The sequence below is a fragment of the Pristiophorus japonicus genome, chromosome 19 (genome assembly GCF_044704955.1).
Source record: "Pristiophorus japonicus isolate sPriJap1 chromosome 19, sPriJap1.hap1, whole genome shotgun sequence".
Lineage (NCBI taxonomy): Eukaryota > Metazoa > Chordata > Chondrichthyes > Pristiophoridae > Pristiophorus > Pristiophorus japonicus.
In genome coordinates this window covers 93185164-93209399 of record NC_091995.1, presented here as the reverse complement: position 1 = coordinate 93209399, position 24236 = coordinate 93185164, and the positions used below count along the sequence as shown (strand labels likewise).

The following is a 24236-nucleotide window of genomic DNA, read 5'->3' as shown; positions in this document are numbered from 1 at the left end:
CAATCTCAGGACACCCAAATGCACTTTTGGAGTGTAGTCACTGTTGTAATGTGGGAAACGCAGCAGCTAATTTATGCACAGCAAGCTCCCACACACAGCAATGTGATAATAACCAGATAATCTGTTTTTGTTATGTTGATTGAAGGATAAATATTGGCCCCAGGACACCGGGGATAACTCCCCTGCTCTTCTTCGAAATAGTGCCATGGGATCTTTTACATTCACCTGAGAGAGCAGATGGGGGCCTGGGTTTAACAGCTGATCTGAAAGACGGCACCTCCGACAGTGCGGTGCTCCCTCAGCACTGCCCCTCCGACAGTGCGGCGCTCCCTCAGCACTGCCCCTCCGACAGTGCGGCGCTCCCTCAGTACTGCCCCTCCGACAGTGCGGCGCTCCCTCAGTACTGCCCCTCCGACAGTGCGGCGCTCCCTCAGCACTGCCCCTCTGACAGTGCGGCGCTCCCTCAGCACTGCCCCTCCGACAGTGCGGCACTCCCTCAGCACTGCACTGGGCGTGTCAGCCTGGATTCTGTACCCAAGTCCCTGGAGTGGGACTTAAACCCACAACCTTCTGACTCAGAGGCGAGAGTGCTGCCCACTGAGCCACGGCCGACACTGTAATTAACCCTGTAAATAACAGCTTCACATTGACTAGATACTTCCACTGAACAGTCGGCAGTCAGAGGCAAACCTATTCATTCCTTAGACCCTGAAGCTGCCAAAACAGGAATGACATCACAAGCATCCAACAAGCCTCTTCATTGGGACCATGGACCTTGGAGAGGGCGCAGAGGTGATTTCCTAGAATGGCACCGGGGACCAGGAACTTCAGTTATGTGGGGAGACTGGAGAAGCTGGGATTGTTCCCATGGAGGTTTAACGGAGGTGTTCAAGGTGATGAGGAGATTTGATGGGGTGACTGGCGGAAGACTTTGGCAGGAGGGTCGGTAACCAGCGGGACGCCAATATAAAATAATTGGCAAAGGTACCAGCGGGAAATATTTTTACGCAGTGAGTTGTTGTGATCGGGAACGCGCTGCCTGAAAGGGCGGTGGGAGCAGATTCAATCGTAACTTTCAAAAGGAATACTTGAAAAGGAACAAGTTGAAGGGCTTCGGGGCAAGAGCAGGGGGGAAGTGGGACCAATCGGATCGCTCTTTCAAAGAGCCGACACGGGCACGATGGGCCGAATGGCCTCCTTCTGTGCTGTATCGTTCTATAATCCCGCGGGAAAAATGGAGCTTTTGGTTTGGGACAGCCCGTTTCCCGGGTTACACAATTGGAGGTGGGGGAGGGATATTTAATCGTTCTTTAGTCACGCTCTGGGAGCTTGAGCCCAACCTCTGGAAGCTGACTGACGCGGCAGTGCTTGCGAGTTTATTTAATAATTAGTTCAAACAAAAAATGTACAAAAATGTCCGACTGCACCGTTGAATTACCGTGTTTGTAAATGTAATCTTTTTTTAAATTCATTCACGGGATGTGGGCGTCGCTGGCCAGGCCGGCATTTATTGCCCATCCCTAATTGCCCCTTGAGAAGGTGGTGGTGAGCCGCCTTCTTGAACCGCTGCAGTCCGTGTGGTGAAGGTGCCCCCACAGTGCTGACTTTGTCGTCATTGTTTGGTACAACTGAGTGTCTCGCTGGGCCATTTCAGAGGGGCAGTTAAGAGCCAACCACATTGCTGTGGGTCTGGAGTCACATATCGGCCAGACCGGGTAAGGGCGGCAGATTTCCTTCCCTAACAGGACATTAGTGAACCAGTTGGGTTTTTCTGACAATCCGGTAGTTTCATGGTCACCGTTACTGAGGCTAGCTTTTTATAAAATAAATTCCAGCACTTATTTAATTCCAGATTTATTAAATTAACTGAATTTAAATTCCCCAGCTGCTGGCGTGGGATTTGAACGTGTGTCTCTGGATTAGTCTAGGCCTCTGGTTTACTGGTCCAGTAACATTTGTCGCTATGTGTCGCATATGTTCACATGTTAGCAGCCAGTTATAAAGACCAGCCCAGCCATTTCCTGGAGCATTTTATCACACACACTATGAGCACTTTAATCTTTGCCCGTGATTTATCACAACGGGGGGAGTTACCTAAGATAGAAACATGCTGCTATTTCCTGATCAACCATCCCAGCTCCATGGTGGCTGCTGGCTGTTGGAGCCATTGGGTGGCAGCCCCACGTCGCCACCTGCTGGCAGCGGTGTACAAACCAGGAAATAAAAAAACAACTTGGAAAATTTCCTTTGCCTATTCTTTGCCGGCGAGCTGCCTACACAAGACGGACAGAAAGGGGCATTCCTCGGGCGGGGTTGGGGGTGTGGGGGGGGCGAGCAGCGGGTGGGGGGAATGGCAACAGGTCGAGCCCGGGGCAGCAGACACCAATTCTGACACGGGGTCACCGAGCCGAAACGTTAACTCTGTTTCTCTCTCCACAGATGCTGCCCTGACCCGCTGAGATTGCCAGCATTTTCTGCTTTTATTTCACATTCCAGCATCCACGGTATTCTGCTTCTGTATTCGCGTTTAATTCGCTGCCACTTCTCTTCCGGGAAGGCTCACCTTGAAGGACTCCTGCTGTTCCCTCAGACGGGATTTCCCTATGTCTCTTTTACCTCGTTCACCTTCATTGCTTTCCGTTTCCCTTCTCGTGTTTGCCCACGGCATCTGGTGATGACTCCGCCGCTCACACCCTATCGAGACTCAATCGTGGGCCACCCCGAGCTGCGAGAGGACACCAGCGCAGGTGGGAAGGGTCCGATCTGGAGTGAGCCACTGCGGCTTCCGGCGCGAGCCGACACAGGTGTGCGACGGCCTTGAGGCGGGCGACTGGGCGACGACATCAGGACACGGGTCGTCGTTTGGAGCGTGGGCAGGAGCATCGGCGGGGCCCAGGTACAGCGGAGGAGCGGGAAGGCCGTGGCGGACTTGCGCCGAGTGACCGGGGCGGAGGTGCGGCGAATATTTGTGGCGGAGGTGCGGCGAGAGTTCGTGGCGGAGGTGCGGCGAATGGGGGTACGGGGCCCAGGAGAGGCGAGGGCCCAGGGGCAGCACGGGCCCAGCCCACACTGTGCGATATGTGCGCGCACTGGGTCCGTGCAGCAGAGCTGGCCTCTAGTCGTTCTGGTTCAACCCTTGCCACTGGACCAAGACCGAGCTCTGTCAAGCCCCGTGTGGTGGCTGGTGTGCAACGGTCACCCCACGTTAAAAACATCCACGCACAGGGCATCTTCCACCCCCTCAACTGGAGTTCAGGACTGGAACATCTGGTCCTTCATTGAAACATCTGTGAACTCTCATGGAAGCAAGTCATCCTCGTTCGAGGGACCGCCTCTGATGATGACTCATCTTTCATTTCCTAACTTGTGCCATTATCATCTCAATTCGGCCCATCATCCTTTTTGTCTCTCTAATCTCTCCTGCCTTCCCCCCTATCACAGATCTTCCCTTTTGTTCTTTCCCCTCCCTCCCCCTTTCACTGCCCCCTTCACTTCCTCAACAATCGGTTACATCTCAAACATTCACCGGTTCTGACCCAAAACGTTAACTCCGCTTCTCCCTCCGCAGACGCTGCCTGACCCGCTGAGATTTCCAGCATTCTCTGTTCTTGTTTCAGATTCCAGCGTCCGCGGTATTTTGCTTCTGTGTTAGAGGCCCAGACTTTCCTGGCTGGGCCCGGAGGAACTGTCCTGGCCCCCAGAGTGCCAGCCGTGGCTCAGTGGGCAGCTCCCACGCCTCTGGGTCAGAAGGTTGTGGGTTCAAGTCCCCACTCCAGGAACTTCGGGGCAGAAATTTACACCTCCTGTTAGCATCTCCGGGGCGGGGGGGGGCGTGGCTAAGGGCTTGCCGACCAGGCATGGTGAAATCATCGGCCGTCCGTGAACTTCTAGGGCGGTTTAGAGCTGGTGCTAAAACTTACCGGCTCGACCTTCTGCGCCCCAGAGATCATGACATCATCCACTGCGCAGCGCCCTGTTACTGCCCCAGATGTGAAATTCACTCCCGCCCCCTTCAGCACCGCCAGGTGTTAACAACGGCAGCTGCAGAGGTGTGGTCCCTTCGGCCGGCCGCTGGGGAGCGCGAATTACAGGCAGTGGCGGTGGTCAGGTCGACCAAAATGTTATTATGTCCCCAGTGTGGTGCATTTTTGATTTTTTTTCAGAGAGCTTGGGGTCTTGCTGTGGGTTTTGCGGGGGCCGTGGTCGACCATCTACAGCCTCAGCCTTCAATGACCTCAGCATCGGCCCTTCCCTTTAAGGAAGCCTGTGAAACCGATGATCTGGGCCATTATCACATTGCTGTGTGTGGGAGCTTGCTGTGCGCAAATTGGCTGCCGCGTGTCCCACATTACAACAGTGACCACACTCCAAAAGTGCCGTAAAGCGCTTTGGGACCTCCTGTGGTCGCGAAAGGCAGTTTTCGAGAAATGTTTTTTTCTGGACCAACTAAGGAAGAGTTTCACGCTCAAACTTAGAGGCCAGGCTTCCTAATGACATCACAGGGGCCAGATTTGCATATGTTAATGAGGCTCCAGCCTCTGTCAGGCAAGTGCCTCGGCCACCTAAATAAAGGACCCCGTCACGATGGTGGTGGGTGGGAATTGAGTGCGAGCGGGGTGGTGTGCTCTTGGTGGAGTTTTTACCGGCCAATTAAACGCCCCCCCCCAGCCACGAGAATGGCTGCTGTGGGATACGAAATATCTGACATGGCGTATCTGACAATGTGGGCGCGGATCACCGACACGGCTAGCGCGCCCAGGGGCTGGGGGGGCCAGAGGAAACGTTTCAAGGACACCCTCAAAGCCCCTTTGAAAAAAGTGCAACGTCCCCACCGACACCTGGGCAGCCCTGGCCCAAGACCGGACAAAGTGGAGGAAGAGCATCCGGGAGGGTGTCGGTCACCTCGAGGCTCTTCGCCGAGAGCACGCGGCAGCCAAGCGCAGACAGCGGAAGGAGCGCCCGGCAACCCAGGCCCCCCGCCTACCCGTCCCTCCAACCACCGTCTGTCCCAGACACCGCCTGTGACAGAGACTGGAGGTCCCGCATTGGCCTCATCAGTCACCTGAGAACTCACCTTAGTGTTGGAAGCAAGTCATCCTCGACTCCGAGGGACTACTTAAGAAGTAGAGGAGGAGTGGATCACAGCATGCAGAGTCTGAGGGTGTGGGAGAGGGCCTGGGTCCTATACATTAATGATTTAGATGAAGGAATTGAGTGTAATATCTCCAAGTTTGCAGATGACACTAAGCTGAGTGGCGGTGTGAGCTGTGAGGAGGACGCTAAGAGGCTGCAGGGTGACTTGGACAGGTTAGGTGAGTGGGCAAATGCATGGCAGATGCAGTATAATGTGGATAAATGTGAGGTTATCCACTTTGGGGGCAAAAACACGAAGGCAGAATATTATCTGAATGGTGACAGATTAGGAAAAGGGAAGGTGCAACGAGACCTGGATGTCATGGTACATCAGTCACTGAAAGTTGGCATGCAGCTACAGCAGGCAGTGAAGAAGGCAAATGGTATGTTAGCCCTTATGGCTAAAGGGATCAAGGGGTATGGAGAGAAAGCAGGAGTGGGGTACTGAGGGAATGATCAGCCATGATCATATTGAATGGCGGTGCAGGCTCGAAGGGCCGAATGGCCTGCTCCTGCACCTATTTTCGATGTTTCTATGACAGTCTCTGTCAGAGCCATCTTGTGTATAGTGTGTGCTTCTTAGTGGGTTCGTAAGGACACATCGCACTTTTCTGTAAAGTTATTTATTACATAGTCACGGCAATATTCCTGAGGCCAAACGCTTCCTCCAATTCATATTTCGTCACCAGCTCAGACATTCAGTGCAAAAATACTTTGGTTGTCAACCCAGCCCGGGAGGGGGGCTCCTCAAATCCCTTCATCCGAGGGTGTGCTTATTAAACAGGTATTCGCCCATGCCACTGGTTTGCCCCGTGTTCAGTCGCCTGAGGCTCGTGATGTAGTCTCCCAGCTTCTTAATGATTTCCACGCTGCTGTTCAAGAAACTCGACTGTAGGAAATCACACACCTGGAAAAGGAAAATCGTAAATAAGCCCACCAGTTATTGCAATTTAACAAAAAATGCGTAAGTGTGGTGAATATAATCGGTAGACTCTGTGGGTCAGTGTATTCTGGGACGAGAGGATTGTCATCATATGGAGAGATTGAGTAGATTGGGCCGAGAGTGACACTCATCATCATAGGCAGTCTCTCGGAATCGAGGAAGACTTGCTTCCACTCTAAAAATGAGTCCTTAGGTGGCTGAACAGTCCAATACGAGAGCCACAGACTCTGTCACAGGTGGGACAGACAGTGGTTGAGGGAAGGGGAAGGTGGGACAGGCTTGCCGCACGCTCCTTCCGCTGCCTGCGCTTGGTTTCTGCATGCTCTCGGCGACGAGACTCGAGGTGCTCAGCGCCCTCCCGGATGCACTTCCTTCACGTAGGGCGGTCTGGTCTTTGGCCAGGGACTCCCAGGTGGCGGTGGGGATGTTGCACTTTATCAGGGACGCTGAGCCACAGTTGTCAGCTGTGGTGTTGTAAGGATATATCACACAGTGTCAGCCGTGGCTCAGTGGTCAGCCCTTGTGCCTCTGCATCAGGAGGTTGTGGGTTCAAGTCCCCCCCTCCAGGGACTGAGCATAACAAAATCTCGGCTGACACTCCGAGGGAGCGCTGCACTGTCGGAGGTGCTGTCTTTCAGATGAGATGTAGAACACATTATCACATTGCTGTGTGTGGGAGCTTGCTGTGCGCAAATTGGCTGCCGCGTTTCCCACATTACAACAATGACTACACTCCAAAAGTACTTCATTGGCTGTAAAGCGCTTTGAGACGTCCGGTGGTCCTGATTGGCAATATATAAATGCGAGTCTTTTTATGAGAAAAGAAAGTAGTTGCCTTTATATAGTGCCTGTCACACGCTCAGGACATCTCAAAGTGCTTCAAACCATTGAACTTCTTTGGAAATGCAGTCCCTGTGGTTTTGTAGGCAAATGTGGTCGGCCATTTGCGCACAGCAAGATCCCACAAGCATTGATCCCAACAGGATCAATGACCCATAGTGTCCATCGCTGACCCATGCATTCTGATACATGTGCTTATCACTATAATAAATCACACGTGGCCCGTTGCTGGAGCCAATCACCTTGTGACCTTTAGGTTTAATGTAAACTCCAAAAGTGAAACCTGCAGGAGGAGCCTGCTTTATATAGGGAGGCAGCACAAGGTGCAGTAACGTGTGCCTCCCGGGCTTTCCCCATCTGCTGGCTGTTACATGTAATTACATGGTACAGAGCATGGCTGCAAATACATCACACATTCCAGAACTGATAGATACGTAAGAACATAAGAATTAGGAGCCGGAGTAGGCCAGACAGCCCCTCGAGCCTCAGTACAGGGCGATGGCAGCAGTATTCACAACGGCAGCGAAAGCGCTCAATAAGTGTAATAGAGCTCCCCCTAGTGGACTACTGCCCCACCTAGTGGACTCCTGTGGTACTGCAACTACTGATGTAAATACAATAACAGGGTCACGTGACAATGTCACATGATGACACTTTCTGTTGGAGCCATCTTGTAGAGAGTCTTTGTTGGTGATGTCTAAGAAGCGAAAACAAGCATTACCTGAGGGTCTTCCTTAGTCGACGCCAGGAGATGCAGGTCAAGGAGAGACTTGTTGATAGTCTTCTGTAATTCGAGAGCGTACTGAATGGCCTCCAGCCCGTCCCTCCACTCTTGCCTTGCTGCTTTCTGTGCAAATAAAAAGGTACATTGGATGGAGTATAAAGGCAGGGATGTCCTGCTACAACTGTACAGGGTATTGGTGAGGCCACACCTGGAGTACTACGTGCAGTTTTGGTCTCCGTATTTAAGGAGGGATATACTTGCACTGGAGACTGTTCAGAGAAGGTTCACGAGGTTGATTCCTGAGATGAAGGAGTTGTCCAGAACCAGGGGTCACGGTCTAAGGATAAGGGGTAAGCCATTTAGGACCGAGATGAGGAGAAACTCAGAGAATTGTGAACCTGTGGAATTCTCTACCACAGAAAGTTGTTGAGGCCAGTTTGTTGGATATATTCAAAAGGGAGTTAGATGTGGCCCTTACGGCTAAAGGGATCAAGGGGTATGGAGAGAAAGCAGGAATGGGGTACTGAAGTTGCATGATCAGCCATGATCATATTGAATGGTGGTGCAGGCTCAAAGGGCTGAATGGCCTGCTCCTGCACCTATTTTCTATGTTTCTATGTTTCTATATCTTATGAGGAAAGGTTGAGCAGGTTGGACTATACGTAGCCAAGTTTGCTGATGATACAGATATGGGAGGAAAAGCAATGTGTGAGGAGGACACAAACAATCTGCAAAAGGACACAGACAGGCTAAATGAGTGGGCAAAAATTTGGCAGATGGAGCATAATGTTGGAAAGTGTGAGGTCATGCACCTTGGCGGAAAAAATCAAACCTAGGTTGATTCCGGAGATGAGGGGGTTGACTTATGAGGAAAGGTTGAGTAGGTTGAGCCTCTACTCATTGGAATTCAGAAGAATGAGAGGTGATCTTATCGAAACGTATAAGATTATGAGGGGGTTTGACAAGGTGGATGCAGAGAGGATGTTTCCACTGATGGGGGAGACTAGAACTAGAGGGCACGATCTTAGAATAAGGGGCCGCCCATTTAAAACAGAGATGAGGAGAAATTTCTTCTCTCAGAGGGTTGTGAATCTGTGGAATTCAATGCCTCAGAGAGCTGTGGAGGCTGGGTCACTGAATATATTTAAGGTGGAGATAGACAGATTTTTGAGCGATAAGGGGATAAGGGGTTATGGGGAGCGGGCGGGGAAGTGGAGTTGAGGCCAAGATCAGATCAGCCGTGATCTTATTGAATGGCGGAGCAGGCTCGAGGGGCCGTATGGCCGACTCCTGCTCCTATTTCTTATGTTCAGACTGAGATCTGGCTCTTGGGCAGCCAGTCCCTCCTGTCGGTGCACCCAGATCGCCAGATAACTCGGCAGGCGAGGCTACGGACTGTGGCCGAGGGGGCCGCTGGTCTCTGTCCCTTTCCCCAGGGTCAGTTTTCACTCCGCGCCATTCCTTGGCTGGAATTTGGCTGCTCCTCAGTGGCACGGAGACAGCTGCGGGAGAATCGGAAGGGAAGACTAATTCCTGCTTTATCTACGCGGGACGCGGGCGATAATGGCGGCAACAACAACAACAACAACTTACAATTATACAGCGCCTTTAACGTCGCAAAAATGTAGATGAAGCTCTCATCCATGCCTTTGTTACCTACAGACTTGACCATTCCAACACACTCCTGGCTGGCCTCCCACATTCTACCCTACGTAAACTAGAGGTGATCCAAAACTCGGCTGCCCCGTGTCCTAACTCGCACCAAGCCCCGCTCACCCATCACCCACTGTGCTCGCTGACCCGTGTCCTAACTCGCACCCAGTCCCGCTCACCCATCACCCCCTGCGCTCGCTGCCCCCGTGTCCTAACTCGCACCGAGTCCCGCTCACCCATCACCCCCTGTGCTCGCTGCCCCGTGTCGTAACTCGCACCAAGTCTCGCTCACCCATCACCCCCTGTGCTTGCTGACCCATGTCCTAACTCGCACCGAGTCCCGCTCACCCATCACCCCCTGCGCTCGCTGCCCCCATGTCCTAACTCGCACCGAGTCCCGCTCACCCATCACCCCCTGTGCTCGCTGCCCCCGTGTCCTAACTCGCACCGAGTCCCGCTCACCCATCACCCCCTGTGCTCGCTGCCCCGTGTTGTAACTCGCACCAAGTCCCGCTCACCCATCACCCCCTGTGCTCGCTGCCCCGTGTCGTAACTCGCACCAAGTCCCGCTCACCCATCACCCCCTGTGCTCGCTGACCTACATTGGCTCCCGGTTAAGTTACGCCTCGATTTCAAAATTCTCATCCTGGTTTACAAATCCCTCCACGGCCCTCGCCCCTCCCTATCTCTGTAATCTCCTCCAGCCCCACAACCCCCCCGAGATCTCTGCGCTCCTCTAATTCTGCCCTCCTGAACATCCCTGATTATAATCTCTCCACCATCGGTGGCCGTGCCTTCAGCTGCCTCAGTTTGACTTCTCAGTCTCACTACTATTTCTATCGGTGCTCTGGCTGAGAACTGGTAGCTCAACACAGACACGGAATGAAGGGAAGTAGATTAAGGAAGAGTTCAAAGGTGCAGGAACGATAACAGCATGGAGCTTTCCTGTCCTGACCTGCGGATCCACCGGCCACAGGAAAGCAGCTTCACCCCCGATGAATAGCCAGTGGAGAATTCCGAATCTACACAGTACCATGGGAGGGAGGCACCAGCATAGCTCTCCTAGACTCTCAGCCGTGGCTCAGTGGGCAGCACTCTCGCCTCTGAGTCAGGAGGTTGTGGGTTCATATCCCACTCCAGGGACTTGAGCTCAAAAATCAAGGCTGACACTCCAAGTGCAGTACTGAGGGAGCGCTGCACTGTCGGAGGGGCAGTGCTGAGGGAGCGCTGCGCTGTTGGAGGGGCAGTGCTGAGGGAGCGCCGCGCTGTCGGAGGGGCAGTACTGAGGGAATGCCACGCTGTCGGAGGGGCAGTGCTGAGGGAGCGCCGCGCTGTCGGAGGGGCAGTGCTGAGGGAGCGCCGCGCTGTCGGAGGGGCAGTGCTGAGGGAGCGCTGCACTGTCGGAGGGGCAGTGCTGAGGGAATGCCACACTGTCGGAGGGGCAGTGCTGAGGGAGCGCCGCGCTGTCGGAGGGGCAGTACTGAGGGAGCGCCGCACTGTTGGAGGGGCAGTGCTGAGGGAGCGCCGCACTGTCGGAGGGGCAGTACTGAGGGAGCGCCGCACTGTCGGAGGGGCAGTGCTGAGGGAACGCCACGCTGTCGGAGGGGCAGTGCTGAGGGAGCGCCGCACTGTCGGAGGGGCAGTACTGAGAGAGCGCCGCGCTGTCGGAGGGGCAGTGCTGAGGGAGCGCCGCGCTGTCGGAGGGGCAGTGCTGAGGGAGCGCCGCACTGTCTGAGGGGTAGTACTGAGGGAGCGCCGCACTGTCGGAGGGGCAGTGCTGAGGGAGCACCGCACTGTCGGAGGGGCAGTACTGAGGGAGCCCCGCACTGTCGGAGGGGCAGTACTGAGGGAGTGCCGCACTGTCGGAGGTGCCGTCTTTCGGATGAGATGTTAAACCGAGGCCCCGTCTGCTCTCTCAGGTGGACGCAAACGATCCCATGGCACTATTTTGAAGAAGAGCAGGGGCGTTCTCCCCGGTGTCCTGGGGTCAATATTTATCCCTCAATCGACATCACTAAAACAGATTATCTGGTCATTATCACATTGCTGTGTGTGGGAGCTTGCTGTGCGCAAATTGGCTGCCGCGTTTCCCACATTACAACAGTGACTGCACTCCAAAAATACTTCATTGGCTGTAAAGCGCTTTGAGACGTCCGGTAGTCGTGAAAGGCGTTTTATAAATGCAAGTCTTTTTTCTTTCTTTCACTATTTATCCCTCAATCAACATCACTAAAACAGATTATCTTGTCATTTATCACATTGCTGTTTGTGGGAGCTTGCTGTGCGCAAGTTGGTGGCCGGATTTCCCACATTACAACAGTGACTGCACTTCATTGGCTGTGAGGTGCGTGGGGACGGATGTTATTCGACAGATCTATGGCAGAATGACCAAATCCATGGCTACCTAGTGGTGAGCATGTCAGTGCAGGAGGTGTACCACAGTGCTGTTCAACATTGCTGGCAAACTAATTGCAGCGGAAAACACCTAACGCCTGCTCATTCAACACAGGTAAATGTACTTCACACGTGTATATTTACTTGGTAAACATCTTCCGCCATTCAGTAACCAAGGGAACGAGGCACTCACAGCATTCACTAACATCCCCGCTCGCTGCATTTGGTCTCACCCATTTACCAACAGTGGCACAAATAGGTTAAAGTTCACGTGCATGAGCTGTGCGAATATGGGTATCATCATCATCATCATCATAGGCAGTCCCTCGGAATCGAGGAAGACTTGCTTCCACTCTAAAAACGAGTCCTTAGGTGGCTGAACAGTCCAATACGAGAACCACAGTCTCTGTCACAGGTGGGACAGACAGTGGTTGAGGGAAAGGGAGGGCGGGACTGGTTTGCCGCACGCTCCTTCCGCTGCCTGCGCCTGGTTTCTGCATGCTCTCGGCGACGGGACTCGAGATGCTCAGTGCCCCTCCCGGATGCACTTCCTCCACTTAGGGGCAGATTGGTCTTTGGGCCCAGGGACTCCCAGGTGTTGGCGGGGATGTTGCACTTTATCAGGGAGGCTTTGAGGGTGGTCCTTGTAACGTTTCCTCTGCCCACCCGGGGCTCGCTTGCCGTGAAGGAGTTCCGAGTAGAGCGCTTGCTTTGGGAGTCTCGTGTCGGGTCGGGCAGGCGGACAATGTGGCCCTGCCCAGCGGAGCTGATCAAGTGTGGTCAGTGCTTCGATGTTGGAGATGTTGGCCTGATCGAGGACACTAATCACATACCTCGGGGTGGAAATTCGGCGGCTGAGTGCTGATTTTAACGCCGGGCGGTAATCAACGCCTCAAACTGTGCAAAATTCAGTTTTGCCGTCCAAAGCTGAGAGAGCAGCACTTAAAGTGGCATTGCACTCTCACCCTCAGGCGCCAAGGGAGCGGTGTCTCAGGAGGCCGACCGAATTTCCCCACGGTAGGCTGCCGGCATGTGAGAGGGAAAAACTGACCATAAAAAAGTTTCCGATAACTTCTCTGATCCGCCGGTCCCATTAATACATCCACGCTGAAAATATTAAAGTTAACCACGTGCCTTGATCCCTGGGCGTTCCCGCCCCGGGACCCTCGATGTCCCACCACCGTCCCCAGGCTGTACGGACACCTGCCGGTAAGGACACAGCACTGACCGAATATCGCAGCCACTGTGTCGAGGAGGCGGTGCACGCTCGATGGGTGGCAGTAAAGCATGCAGCGGTATGTCTTGGCATCGCCCCCCCCATTGCCCAAATAAAATTACCGTGAGCCGAGGAACCCAATCCCCACCGACGGTAAGGACTTAGCCACCCGTTAGCCGCCCCTCTCCGGAATTTCAACCCCCTAGTGTCTGTTACTTGTCTTTTATTTACTGATCAGAAATGCAATTAGCTACATCTGCAAAGTGGCTAACATGTTGGACACAGGTGTAGGAGCAATCTCTGAAATAGCCTCTACCCAACAACTGTACCTCTACTGATGTTAGTCCAGCTCCCTCACACTGTCACTCAGTAACCCCTCTCCCCCAGCGCCCTGTGTTACTGACTGTATCTGTACTGATGTTAATCCAGCTCCCTCACACTGTCACTCAGTAACCCCTCTCCCCCAGCGCCCTGTGTTACTGACTGTATCTGTACTGATGTTAGTCCAGCTCCCTCACACTGTCACTCACCCCTCTCCCCCAGCACCCTGTGTCACTGACTGTATCTGTACTGATGTTAGTCCAGCTCCCTCACACTGACACTCACCCCTCTCCCCCAGCACCCTGTGTCACTGACTGTATCTGTACTGATGTTAGTCCAGCTCCCTCACACTGACACTCACCCCTCTCCCCCAGCACCCTGTGTTACTGACTGTACCTCTACTGATGTTAATCCAGCTCCCTCACACTGTCACTCAGTAACCCCTCTCCCCCAGCACCCTGTGTTACTGACTGTATCTGTACTGATGTTAATCCAGCTCCCTCACACTGTCACTCACCCCTCTCCCCCAGCACCCTGTGTCACTGACTGTATCTGTACTGATGTTAGTCCAGCTCCCTCACACTGACACTCACCCCTCTCCCCCAGCACCCTGTGTCACTGACTGTATCTGTACTGATGTTAGTCCAGCTCCCTCACACTGTCACTCAGTAACCCCTCTCCCCCAGCGCCCTGTGTTACTGACTGTATCTGTACTGATGTTAGTCCAGCTCCCTCACACTGTCACTCACCCCTCTCCCCCAGCACCCTGTGTTACTGACTGTATCTGTACTGATGTTAGTCCAGCTCCCTCACACTGTCACTCACTAACCCCTCTCCCCCAGCGTCCTGTGTTACTGACTATCTCTACTGATGTTAGTCCAGCTCCCTCACACTGTCACTCACCCCTCTCCCCCAGCACCCTGTGTCACTGACTGTATCTGTACTGATGTTAGTCCAGCTCCCTCACACTGTCACTCACCCCTCTCCCCCAGCACCCTGTGTCACTGACTGTATCTGTACTGATGTTAGTCCAGCTCCCTCACACTGTCACTCACCCCTCTCCCCCAGCACCCTGTGTCACTGACTGTATCTGTACTGATGTTAGTCCAGCTCCCTCACACTGTCACTCACTAACCCCTCTCCCCCAGCGTCCTGTGTTACTGACTATCTGTACTGATGTTAGTCCAGCTCCCTCACACTGTCACTCACCCCTCTCCCCCAGCACCCTGTGTCACTGACTGTATCTGTACTGATGTTAATCCAGCTCCCTCACACTGTCACTCAGTAACCCCTCTCCCCCAGCGCCCTGTGTTACTGACTGTATCTGTACTGATGTTAGTCCAGCTCCCTCACACTGTCACTCACCCCTCTCCCCCAGCACCCTGTGTCACTGACTGTATCTGTACTGATGTTAGTCCAGCTCCCTCACACTGTCACTCACTAACCCCTCTCCCCCAGCGTCCTGTGTTACTGACTATCTCTACTGATGTTAGTCCAGCTCCCTCACACTGTCACTCACCCCTCTCCCCCAGCACCCTGTGTCACTGACTGTATCTGTACTGATGTTAATCCAGCTCCCTCACACTGTCACTCACTAACCCCTCTCCCCCAGCGTCCTGTGTTACTGACTATCTCTACTGATGTTAGTCCAGCTCCCTCACACTGTCACTCAGTAACCCCTCTCCCCCAGCGTCCTGTGTTACTGACTATCTCTACTGATGTTAGTCCAGCTCCCTCACACTGTCACTCACCCCTCTCCCCCAGCACCCTGTGTCACTGACTGTATCTGTACTGATGTTAGTCCAGCTCCCTCACACTGTCACTCACCCCTCTCCCCCAGCACCCTGTGTCACTGACTGTATCTGTACTGATGTTAATCCAGCTCCCTCACACTGTCACTCAGTAACCCCTCTCCCCCAGCGCCCTGTGTTACTGACTGTATCTGTACTGATGTTAGTCCAGCTCCCTCACACTGTCACTCACCCCTCTCCCCCAGCACCCTGTGTCACTGACTGTATCTGTACTGATGTTAGTCCAGCTCCCTCACACTGTCACTCACTAACCCCTCTCCCCCAGCGTCCTGTGTTACTGACTATCTCGACTGATGTTAGTCCAGCTCCCTCACACTGTCACTCACCCCTCTCCCCCAGCACCCTGTGTCACTGACTGTATCTGTACTGATGTTAGTCCAGCTCCCTCACACTGTCACTCACTAACCCCTCTCCCCCAGCACCCTGTGTCACTGACTGTATCTCTACTGATGTTAATCCAGCTCTCTTACACTGTCACTCAGTAACCCCTCTCCCCCAGTGCCCTGTGTTACTGACTGTATCTCTGCTGATGTTAATCTAACACATAAAAAGGGACTTAATTCTCATCCTTGTTTTCAAATCCATTTGTGGCCTCACCAATGTTCTCTTTTATTATTTTGGGGGTGCGAAATGAAATTAAAAGGATCATTGTTTACAAACCCCCGAAGATGTCTGCACTCCTCTAATTCTGCCGTCTTGAGCATCCCTGATTATAATCGCTCCACCATCGGTGGCCGTGCCTTCTGTTGCCTGGGCCCCAAGCTCTGGAACTCCCTCCCTAAACCTCTTCACCTCTCTCTCCTCCTTCAAGACGCTCTCTGCCCCTGCCCTAATATCTCCTTATGTGGCTTGGTGTCAGATTTTGTTTTATAACGCTCCTATGAAGCACTTTGGGACATTTTTACGATGTTAAAGCTGCTATATAAATACAAGTTTTTGCTGTCGTTGTTGATTACAGAAACAAGGGCACATTTTGCTGGATGTAAAGTCTGTCGATTAAATAGGTTGCCTCAAACATCTTTAAAAAGAAAGACTTGCATTTATATAGCGCCTTTCACGACCACTGGACATCTCAAACGCTTTACAGCCAATGAAGTACTTTTGGAGTGTAGTCACTGTTGTAATGTGGGAAACGCGGCAGCCAATTTGCGCACAGCAAGCTCCCACACACAGCAATGTAATAATGACCCAGACAATCTGTTTTTGTTATGTTTGAGGGATAAATATTGGCCCCAGGACACCGGGGATAACTCCCCTGCTCTTCTTCAAAATAGTGGCCGTGGGATCTTTTCCGTCCACCTGAGAGAGCAGACGGGGCGTCAATGTAAAATCTCATCCAAAAGACGGCACTCCGACAGTGCGGCGCTCCCTCAGTACTGCCCCTCCGACAGTGCGGTGCTCCCTCAGTACTGTCCCTCCAACGGTGCGGCACTCCCTCAGTACTGTACCTCCGATAGTGCGGCACTCCCTCAGTACTGCCCCTCTAACAATGCGGTACTCCCTCAGTACTGCCCCTCCAACAGTGTGGCACTCCCTCAGTACTGTCCCTCCGACAGTGTGGTGCTCCCTCAGTATTGCCCCTCCGACAATGTGACACTCCCTCAGTACTGTCCCTCCGACAGTGCGGCGCTCTCTCAGTACTGTCCCTCCGACAGTGCGGTGCTCCCTCAGTACTGCCCCTCCGACAGTGTGGCACTCCCTCAGTACTGCCCCTCCGACAGTGCGGCGCTCCCTCAGTACTGTCCCTCCAACGGTGCGGCACTCCCTCAGTACTGTACCTCCGATAGTGCGGCACTCCCTCAGTACTGCCCCTCCGACAATGCGGTGCTCCCTCAGTACTGCCCCTCCGACAGTGTGGCGCTCCCTCAGTACTGCCCCTCCAACAGTGTGGCACTCCCTCAGTACTGTCCCTCCGACAGTGCGGTGCTCCCTCAGTATTGCCCCTCCGACAATGTGACACTCCCTCAGTACTGTCCCTCCGACAGTGCGGTGCTCCCTCAGTACTGCCCCTCCGACAATGTGACACTCCCTCAGTACTGTCCCTCCAACGGTGCGGCACTCCCTCAGTACTGTACCTCCGATAGTGCGGCACTCCCTCAGTACTGCCCCTCCGACAATGCGGTGCTCCCTCAGTACTGCCCCTCCGACAGTGTGGCGCTCCCTCAGTACTGCCCCTCCAACAGTGTGGCACTCCCTCAGTACTGTCCCTCCGACAGTGCGGTGCTCCCTCAGTATTGCCCCTCCGACAATGCGGTGCTCCCTCAGTACTGCCCCTCCGACAGTGCGGCGCTCCCTCAGTACTGTCCCTCCGACAGTGCAGTGCTCCCTCAGTACTGCCCCTCCGACAGTGTGGCACTCCCTCAGTACTGCCCCTCTGACAGTGTGGCACTCCCTCAGCACTGCACTGGGAGTGTCAGCTTGGATTTTTGTGCTCAAGTCTCTGGAGTGGGACTTGAACCCACAACCTCCTGACTCCGAGGCGAGAGCGTTGACACCTCTCTACACCTTGCGGAATGGAAGAGAGGAGAAAAAAAAAGGAGGAGGAGAGTACGCTGGGTGTTGCCCCGTGTCGAAACGTTCTGCTCACCTCGATATTCTGCAGCTGGAGCCGGCCTCCGCGCTCCTTCTGGTAATCGATCAGTTTGTCCGCGTGCTCGCGCTCGGTTTCCGACAGCTCGTGGAAAAACTTGGCAAAGTTCTCCAGTGCGACATCATCCCGTTCGAAATAGAACGACTGAAAAATAAAACACGTGTAATCCCTTTCAACCACTATAGCTCTTTGAAGCTGAGCAAACAGAAATACAGAAATATAGGACCTGTTTCCCTGAGCAGAGGGGTCAACAACCAGGGGGCATAGAGTTAAAGTCATTGGGGGGAGGTTTAGAGGGGATTTGAGGGGAAATGTCTTCACCCAGAGGGAGGTGGGGGTCTGGAACTCACTGCCTGAAAGGGTGGTAGAGGCAGAAACCCTCACCACATTTAAAAAGTACCTGGATGTGCACCTGAAGTGCCGTAACCTGCAGGGCTACGGACCGAGAGCGGGAAAGTGGGATTAGGCCGGGTAGCTCTTGGTCGGCCAGCGCGGACACGATGGGCCGAATGGCCTCCTTCCGTGCTGTAAATTTCTATGATTCTATTTGCAGTACCCTTGTGTTGATATTTATTTATTATTTTGTTATGTTCAGCGAGGTTCGAGGGACATGAGCTCCAGGAGTGGAAAATGCTCCTATTTCTTTGAACGCCAGCCAGTGTCTGGAGCAGGCCCAGGTATTGCAGCCTTTACTCTTTGCTCAGTTTTATTCTCTCGTCTCCCAAAGGCGCTGGCTCTTGCTGCAGCGGGGTGTCGAGAGCAGCAGCCCCTCTCCAGCATCTCACCGCAGGACACAGCAATCTGCACTGTGGGAAACAACCCAGCCACATCACAGCTTCTTCTCAACTGAGGTCTGCACACACGCACATGTACACACACACAGGCACGTGCACACAGACACGTACACACACGCACATGCACACACACACAGGTACGTGCACACAGACACGTACACACACGCACATGCACACAGACACGTACACACACGCACACACACACTACACATGCACACAGACACGTACACACACATGTACACACACACACATACTACACATGCACACACACGTAAACACACATGTACACATGCACACACACTACACATGCATCCAGACACACACACACACACGTGTGCACACACTACACTGGCACAGACACGTACACACTACACACATGTACACACTCACTACACATGCACACATACACATAGACACACTACACATAGAATCATAGAATCATAGAAATTTACAGCACGGAAGGAGGCCATTTCGGCCCATCATGTCCCGCCGGCCGACAAAGAGCTACCCAGCCTAATCCCACTTTCCAGCTCTCGGTCCGTAGCCCTGTGGGTTATGGCACTTCAGGTGCACATCCAGGTATTTTTTAAATGTGGTGAGGGTTTCTGCGCAGGAAGACATGTACACACACTGCACATGCACACACAGACACACATGTGCACACACATTACACATACAATCGCAGTCACGTATGCACACACAAACACGAACAGACCTGCACACACAAACATGTACATATAAGCGCACGTGGGTACACAGGTCCAAACGCGTGCTTTCCTGACGGTTTCACTGGATTAGATGTGGAACAAACTGCAACTTTCATTTAGAAATAGACTTAAGGTGCTTCACTGAGGGGACAGAAGCACAGAGCAGGCAGAGGTAGGAGGGACGAACGGCAGCCTGGAGTGAAAGGCTTTGTCAAAAGGGAGTTCCCAGGGGTGGGGATTGGGATATGGTCTGTCCTGGGTTAAAGACAGGCTCGGGTTTATCAGGCACCGCCCACCTACACATCATCAGCCAAGGCTCCCACTCCCGATCAATACCTAGTCGCACCTGCCGGGAGGTGAGTTTAGACATCGGGCGAGGGCGGGAGCAATGGAAATGCGATGCCTCCCAAGGTCGAACAGCGCGACGGCTCGACACCGAGCAGGGCCAGTTAAAGCCAGCTGCTGGAGTTCTGGAGCCACAGCCAGCAAGGAGAGGCAGTGCCTTCGGCCAGCAGTAACTCCGACCTTCAAATGAACACTTAACGCACATTACATTTCAAAAGTGGCTGAAAGGCATCTTGAAGTCATGACAGGCACTGCAGAAATGCAAGTGCTTTCTATATTCCTTCCCAAATTACTGGCTGGGTTACCTTAGCGCAACAAAATTGAGATTCTTCTAAAAAGCAAATTGGCAGCAATATTTTACAACCTGCAAATGCAGATTAAAAACTTAGCAAATAGATCTTTTCCTTAAAAATGCCCATGGGGACAATATTGCATTTAATGCCTCATCGAGGTCACACCTTGCTTTTTGCAACGTGTAAAGCGATAAAGAGGGAAGCTTTACCATAGCCAGGTACACGTACGAGGTGTAGTACTTGAGACTGATGAGCCTGTTGATTCCGGCCTCGCTGTCTGGGTGAAAGTTCTGTCTAACCGGAGACTGCATCATTCCCAGAGTTTGCTCCACGTGCTCCCTCTGACCTCTCTCCATGAGACTGAGTCAGCCTCTGTCAGGGGGCGCGGTGGGTTAAAGACAGGCTCGGGTTTATCAGGCACCGCCCACCTACACATCATCATCATAGGCAGTCCCTCGGAATCGAGGAAGACTTGCTTCCACTCTTAGCACGAGTCCTTAGGTGGCTAAACAGTCCAATACGAGAGCCAGTCCCTGTCACAGGTGGGACAGACAGTGGTTGAGGGAAGGGGAGGGTGGGACTGGTTTGCCGCACGCTCCTTCCGCTGCCTGCGCTTGGTTTCTGCATGCTCTCGGCGACGAGACTCGAGGTGCTCAGCGCCCTCCCGGATGCACTTCCTCCACTTAGGGGCGGACTGGTCTTTGGCCAGGGACTCCCAGGTGTCGGTGGGGATGTTGCACTTTATCAGGGAGGCTTTGAGGGTGTCCCTGTAACGTTTCCTCTGCCCACCTTTGGCTCGTTTGCTGTGAAAGAGTTCCGAGTCATTCAATAAGATCATGGCTGATCTGATCTTGGGCTCAGCTCCACTTCCCCGCCCACTTCCCATAACCCTTCACTCCCTTATCACTCACAAATCTGTCTATTTCCGCCTTAAATATATTCAATGACCCAGCGTCCACAGGGTACTGGAATACTGTGAGCAGTTGTGGGCACCACACATCAGGAAGGATAAGAAGATAAGAATTAGGAGTAGGAGTAGGCCATTCGGCCCCTCATGGCTGATCTTCTACTTCAACTCAACTTTCCTGTACTCTCCCCATGTCCCTATATGGAGTTAGGTCACAGATCAGCTATCATCATAGGCAGTCCCTCGGAATCCACACTTAAAAATGAGTTCTTAGGTGACTGTACAGTCCAATACGAGAACCACAGGTGGGACAGACAGTCAGGGCCCGCTGGAAGGAGCACTTCGAAGATCTCCTCCATCCTGTCCTCGACTCCATCCTGCAGCATGCGACCTGCCACCACCTCAGTGAAACTCCAACGCCGCACGAGGCAGGCAAAGCCATAAGACAGCTTAAGAACAACAAGGCTATGGGAGCGGACGGAATCCCTGCTGAGGCGCTGAAGTATGGCGGAGAGGCACTGTTGGCGCGGATACATGAACTCATCTCTCTCATCTAGAGGGAGGAGAGCATGCTGGGAGATCTCAGAGATGCAGTGATCATGACCATCTTCAATAAATGGGGACAAGTCCGACTGCGGCAACTACAGAGGACTCTCCCTGCTATCAGCCACTGGGAAAGTCATGGCCAGAGTCCTCCTCAACCGTCTTCTCCCTGTGGCCGAGGAGCTCCTCCCGGAATCACAGTGCGGATTTCATCCCCTACGGGGCACAACGGACATGATCTTTGCAGCACGACAGCTGCAGGAAAAATGCAGGGAGCGGCGCCAGCCTTTATACATGGCCTTCTTCGATCTTACAAAGGCCTTTGACACTGTCAGCTGCGAGGGTCTATGGAGCGTCCTCCTCCGTTTCCCCCAAACATTTGTCACCATCCTCCGCCTGCTCCACGACGACATGCAGGCCGTGATCCTTACCAACGGATCCATTACAGACCCAATCCACATCCGGATCAGGGTCAAACAGGGCTGCGTCATCGCTCCAACCCTCATCACAGATTAGCCATGGTCTCACTGAATGGCGGAACGGGCTCGAGGGGCTGAATCGCCTCCTCCTGTTCCTATCTTAAGGAGCGCCCTGTGTCACTGACTGTATCTCTACTGATGTTAATGTAACACATAAAAAGGGACTTAATTCTCATTCTTGTTTTCAAATTCCTCCATGGCCTTCGCCCCTCCCTATCTCTGTAATCTCCTCCAGCCCCACAACCCCCCGAGATGTCTGCGCTTCTCTAATTCTGCCCTTCTGAGCATCCCTGAAATCAGGGATAGTATTAAAGCCAAGGAAGTGGCATACAAATTGGCCAGAAATAGCAGCGAACCTAGGGACTGGGAGAAATTTAGAACTCAGCAGAGGAGGACAAAGGGTTTGATTAGGGCAGGGAAAATGGAGTATGAGAAGAAGCTTGCAGGGAACATTAAGACGGATTGCAAAAGTTTCTATAGATATGTAAAGAGAAAAAGGTTAGTAAAGACAAACGTAGGTCCCCTGCAGTCAGAATCAGGGGAAGTCATAACGGGGAACAAAGAAATGGCGGACCAATTGAACAAGTACTTTGGTTCGGTATTCACGAAGGAGGACACGAACAACCTTCCGGTTATAAAAGGGGTCGGGGGGTCTAGTAAGGAGGAGGAACTGAGGGAAATCCTTATTAGCCGGGAAATTGTGTTGGGGAAATTGATGGGATTGAAGGCCGATAAATCCCCAGGGCCTGATGGACTGCATCCCAGAGTACTTAAGGAGGTGGCCTTGGAAATAGTGGATGCGTTGACAGTCATTTTCCAACATTCCATTGACTCTGGATCAGTTCCTATGGAGTGGAGGGTAGCCAATGTAACCCCACTTTTTAAAAAAGGAGGGAGAGAGAAAACAGGGAATTATAGACCGGTCAGCCTGACATCGGTAGTGGGTAAAATGATGGAATCAATTATTAAGGATGTCATAGCAGTGCATTTGGAAAGAGGTGACATGATAGGTCCAAGTCAGCATGGATTTGTGAAAGGGAAATCATGCTTGACAAATCTTCTGGAATTTTTTGAGGATGTTTCCAGTAGAGTGGATAAGGGAGAACCAGTTGATGTGGTATATTTGGACTTTCAGAAGGCGTTCGACAAGGTCCCACACAAGAGATTGATGTGCAAAGTTAGAGCACATGGGATTGGGGGTAGTGTACTGACATGGATTGAGAACTGGTTGTCAGACAGGAAGCAAAGAGTAGGAGTAAATGGGTACTTTTCAGAATGGCAGGCAGTGACTAGTGGGGTACCGCAAGGTTCTGTGCTGGGGCCCCAGCTGTTTACACTGTACATTAATGATTTAGATGAGGGGATTAAATGTAGTATCTCCAAATTTGCGGATGACACTAAGTTGGGTGGCAGTGTGAGCTGCGAGGAGGATGCTGTGAGGCTGCAGAGCGACTTGGATAGGTTAGGTGAGTGGGCAAATGCATGGCAGATGAAGTATAATGTGGATAAATGTGAGGTTATCCACTTTGGTGGTAAAAACAGAGAGACAGACTATTATCTGAATGGTGACAGATTAGGAAAAGGGGAGGTGCAAAGAGACCTGGGTGTCATGGTACATCAGTCATTGAAGGTTGGCATGCAGGTGCAGCAGGCGGTTAAGAAAGCAAATGGCATGTTGGCCTTCATAGTGAGGGGATTTGAGTACAGGGGCAGGGAGGTGTTGCTACAGTTGTACAGGGCATTGGTGAGGCCACACCTGGAGTATTGTGTACAGTTTTGGTCTCCTAACCTGAGGAAGGACATTCTTGCTATTGAGGGAGTGCAGCGAAGGTTCACCAGACTGATTCCCGGGATGGCGGGACTGACCTATCAAGAAAGACTGGATCAACTGGGCTTGTATTCACTGGAGTTCAGAAGAATGAGAGGGGACCTCATAGAAACATATAAAATTCTGACGGGGTTAGACAGGTTAGATGCAGTAAGAATGTTCCCAATGTTGGGGAAGTCCAGAACCAGGGGTCACAGTCTAAGGATAAGGGGTAAGCCATTTAGGACCGAGATGCGGAGGAACTTCTTCACCCAGAGAGTGGTGAACCTGTGGAATTCTCTACCACAGAAAGTTGTTGAGGCCAATTCACTAAATATATTCAAAAAGGAGTTAGATGAGGTCCTTACTGCTAGGGGGATCAAGGGGTATGGCGAGAAAGCAGGAATGGGGTACTGAAGTTGAATGTTCAGCCATGAACTCATTGAATGGCGGTGCAGGCTAGAAGGGCCGAATGGCCTACTCCTGCACCTATTTTCTATGTTTCTATGTTTCTATAATCGCTCCACCATCGGTGGCCGTGCCTTCTGTTGCCTGGGCCCCAAGCTCTGGAACTTCCTCCCTAAACCTCTCCACCTCGTGTCGACAGTGGCTCTGGAGTGAGTTCAAGGCCCCACTCCAGAAGCTGAACTGACATTCCCAGTGCAGTGCTGAGGGAGTGCCGCACTGTCGGAGGGGCAGTGCTGAGGGAGCGCCGCACTGTCGGAGGGGTAGTGCT

At 52.8% G+C, this 24236-nt stretch overlaps 1 protein-coding gene across 1 annotated transcript; it reads right to left on the bottom strand.

Moving 5' to 3' along the window:
• Positions 1-5740: 5740 nt before the first annotated feature.
• Positions 5741-20284, bottom strand: LOC139230534 (ferritin, lower subunit-like). The gene is made up of 4 exons (XM_070862369.1): positions 19974-20284; positions 17623-17769; positions 7638-7763; positions 5741-6040 (listed from the first exon to the last, which is right to left on the bottom strand). The coding sequence occupies exons 1-4, from the start codon at positions 20118-20120 to the stop codon at positions 5891-5893; spliced, it is 570 nt and encodes a 189-aa protein (XP_070718470.1). The 5' UTR covers positions 20121-20284; the 3' UTR covers positions 5741-5890.
• Positions 20285-24236: the final 3952 nt, after the last annotated feature.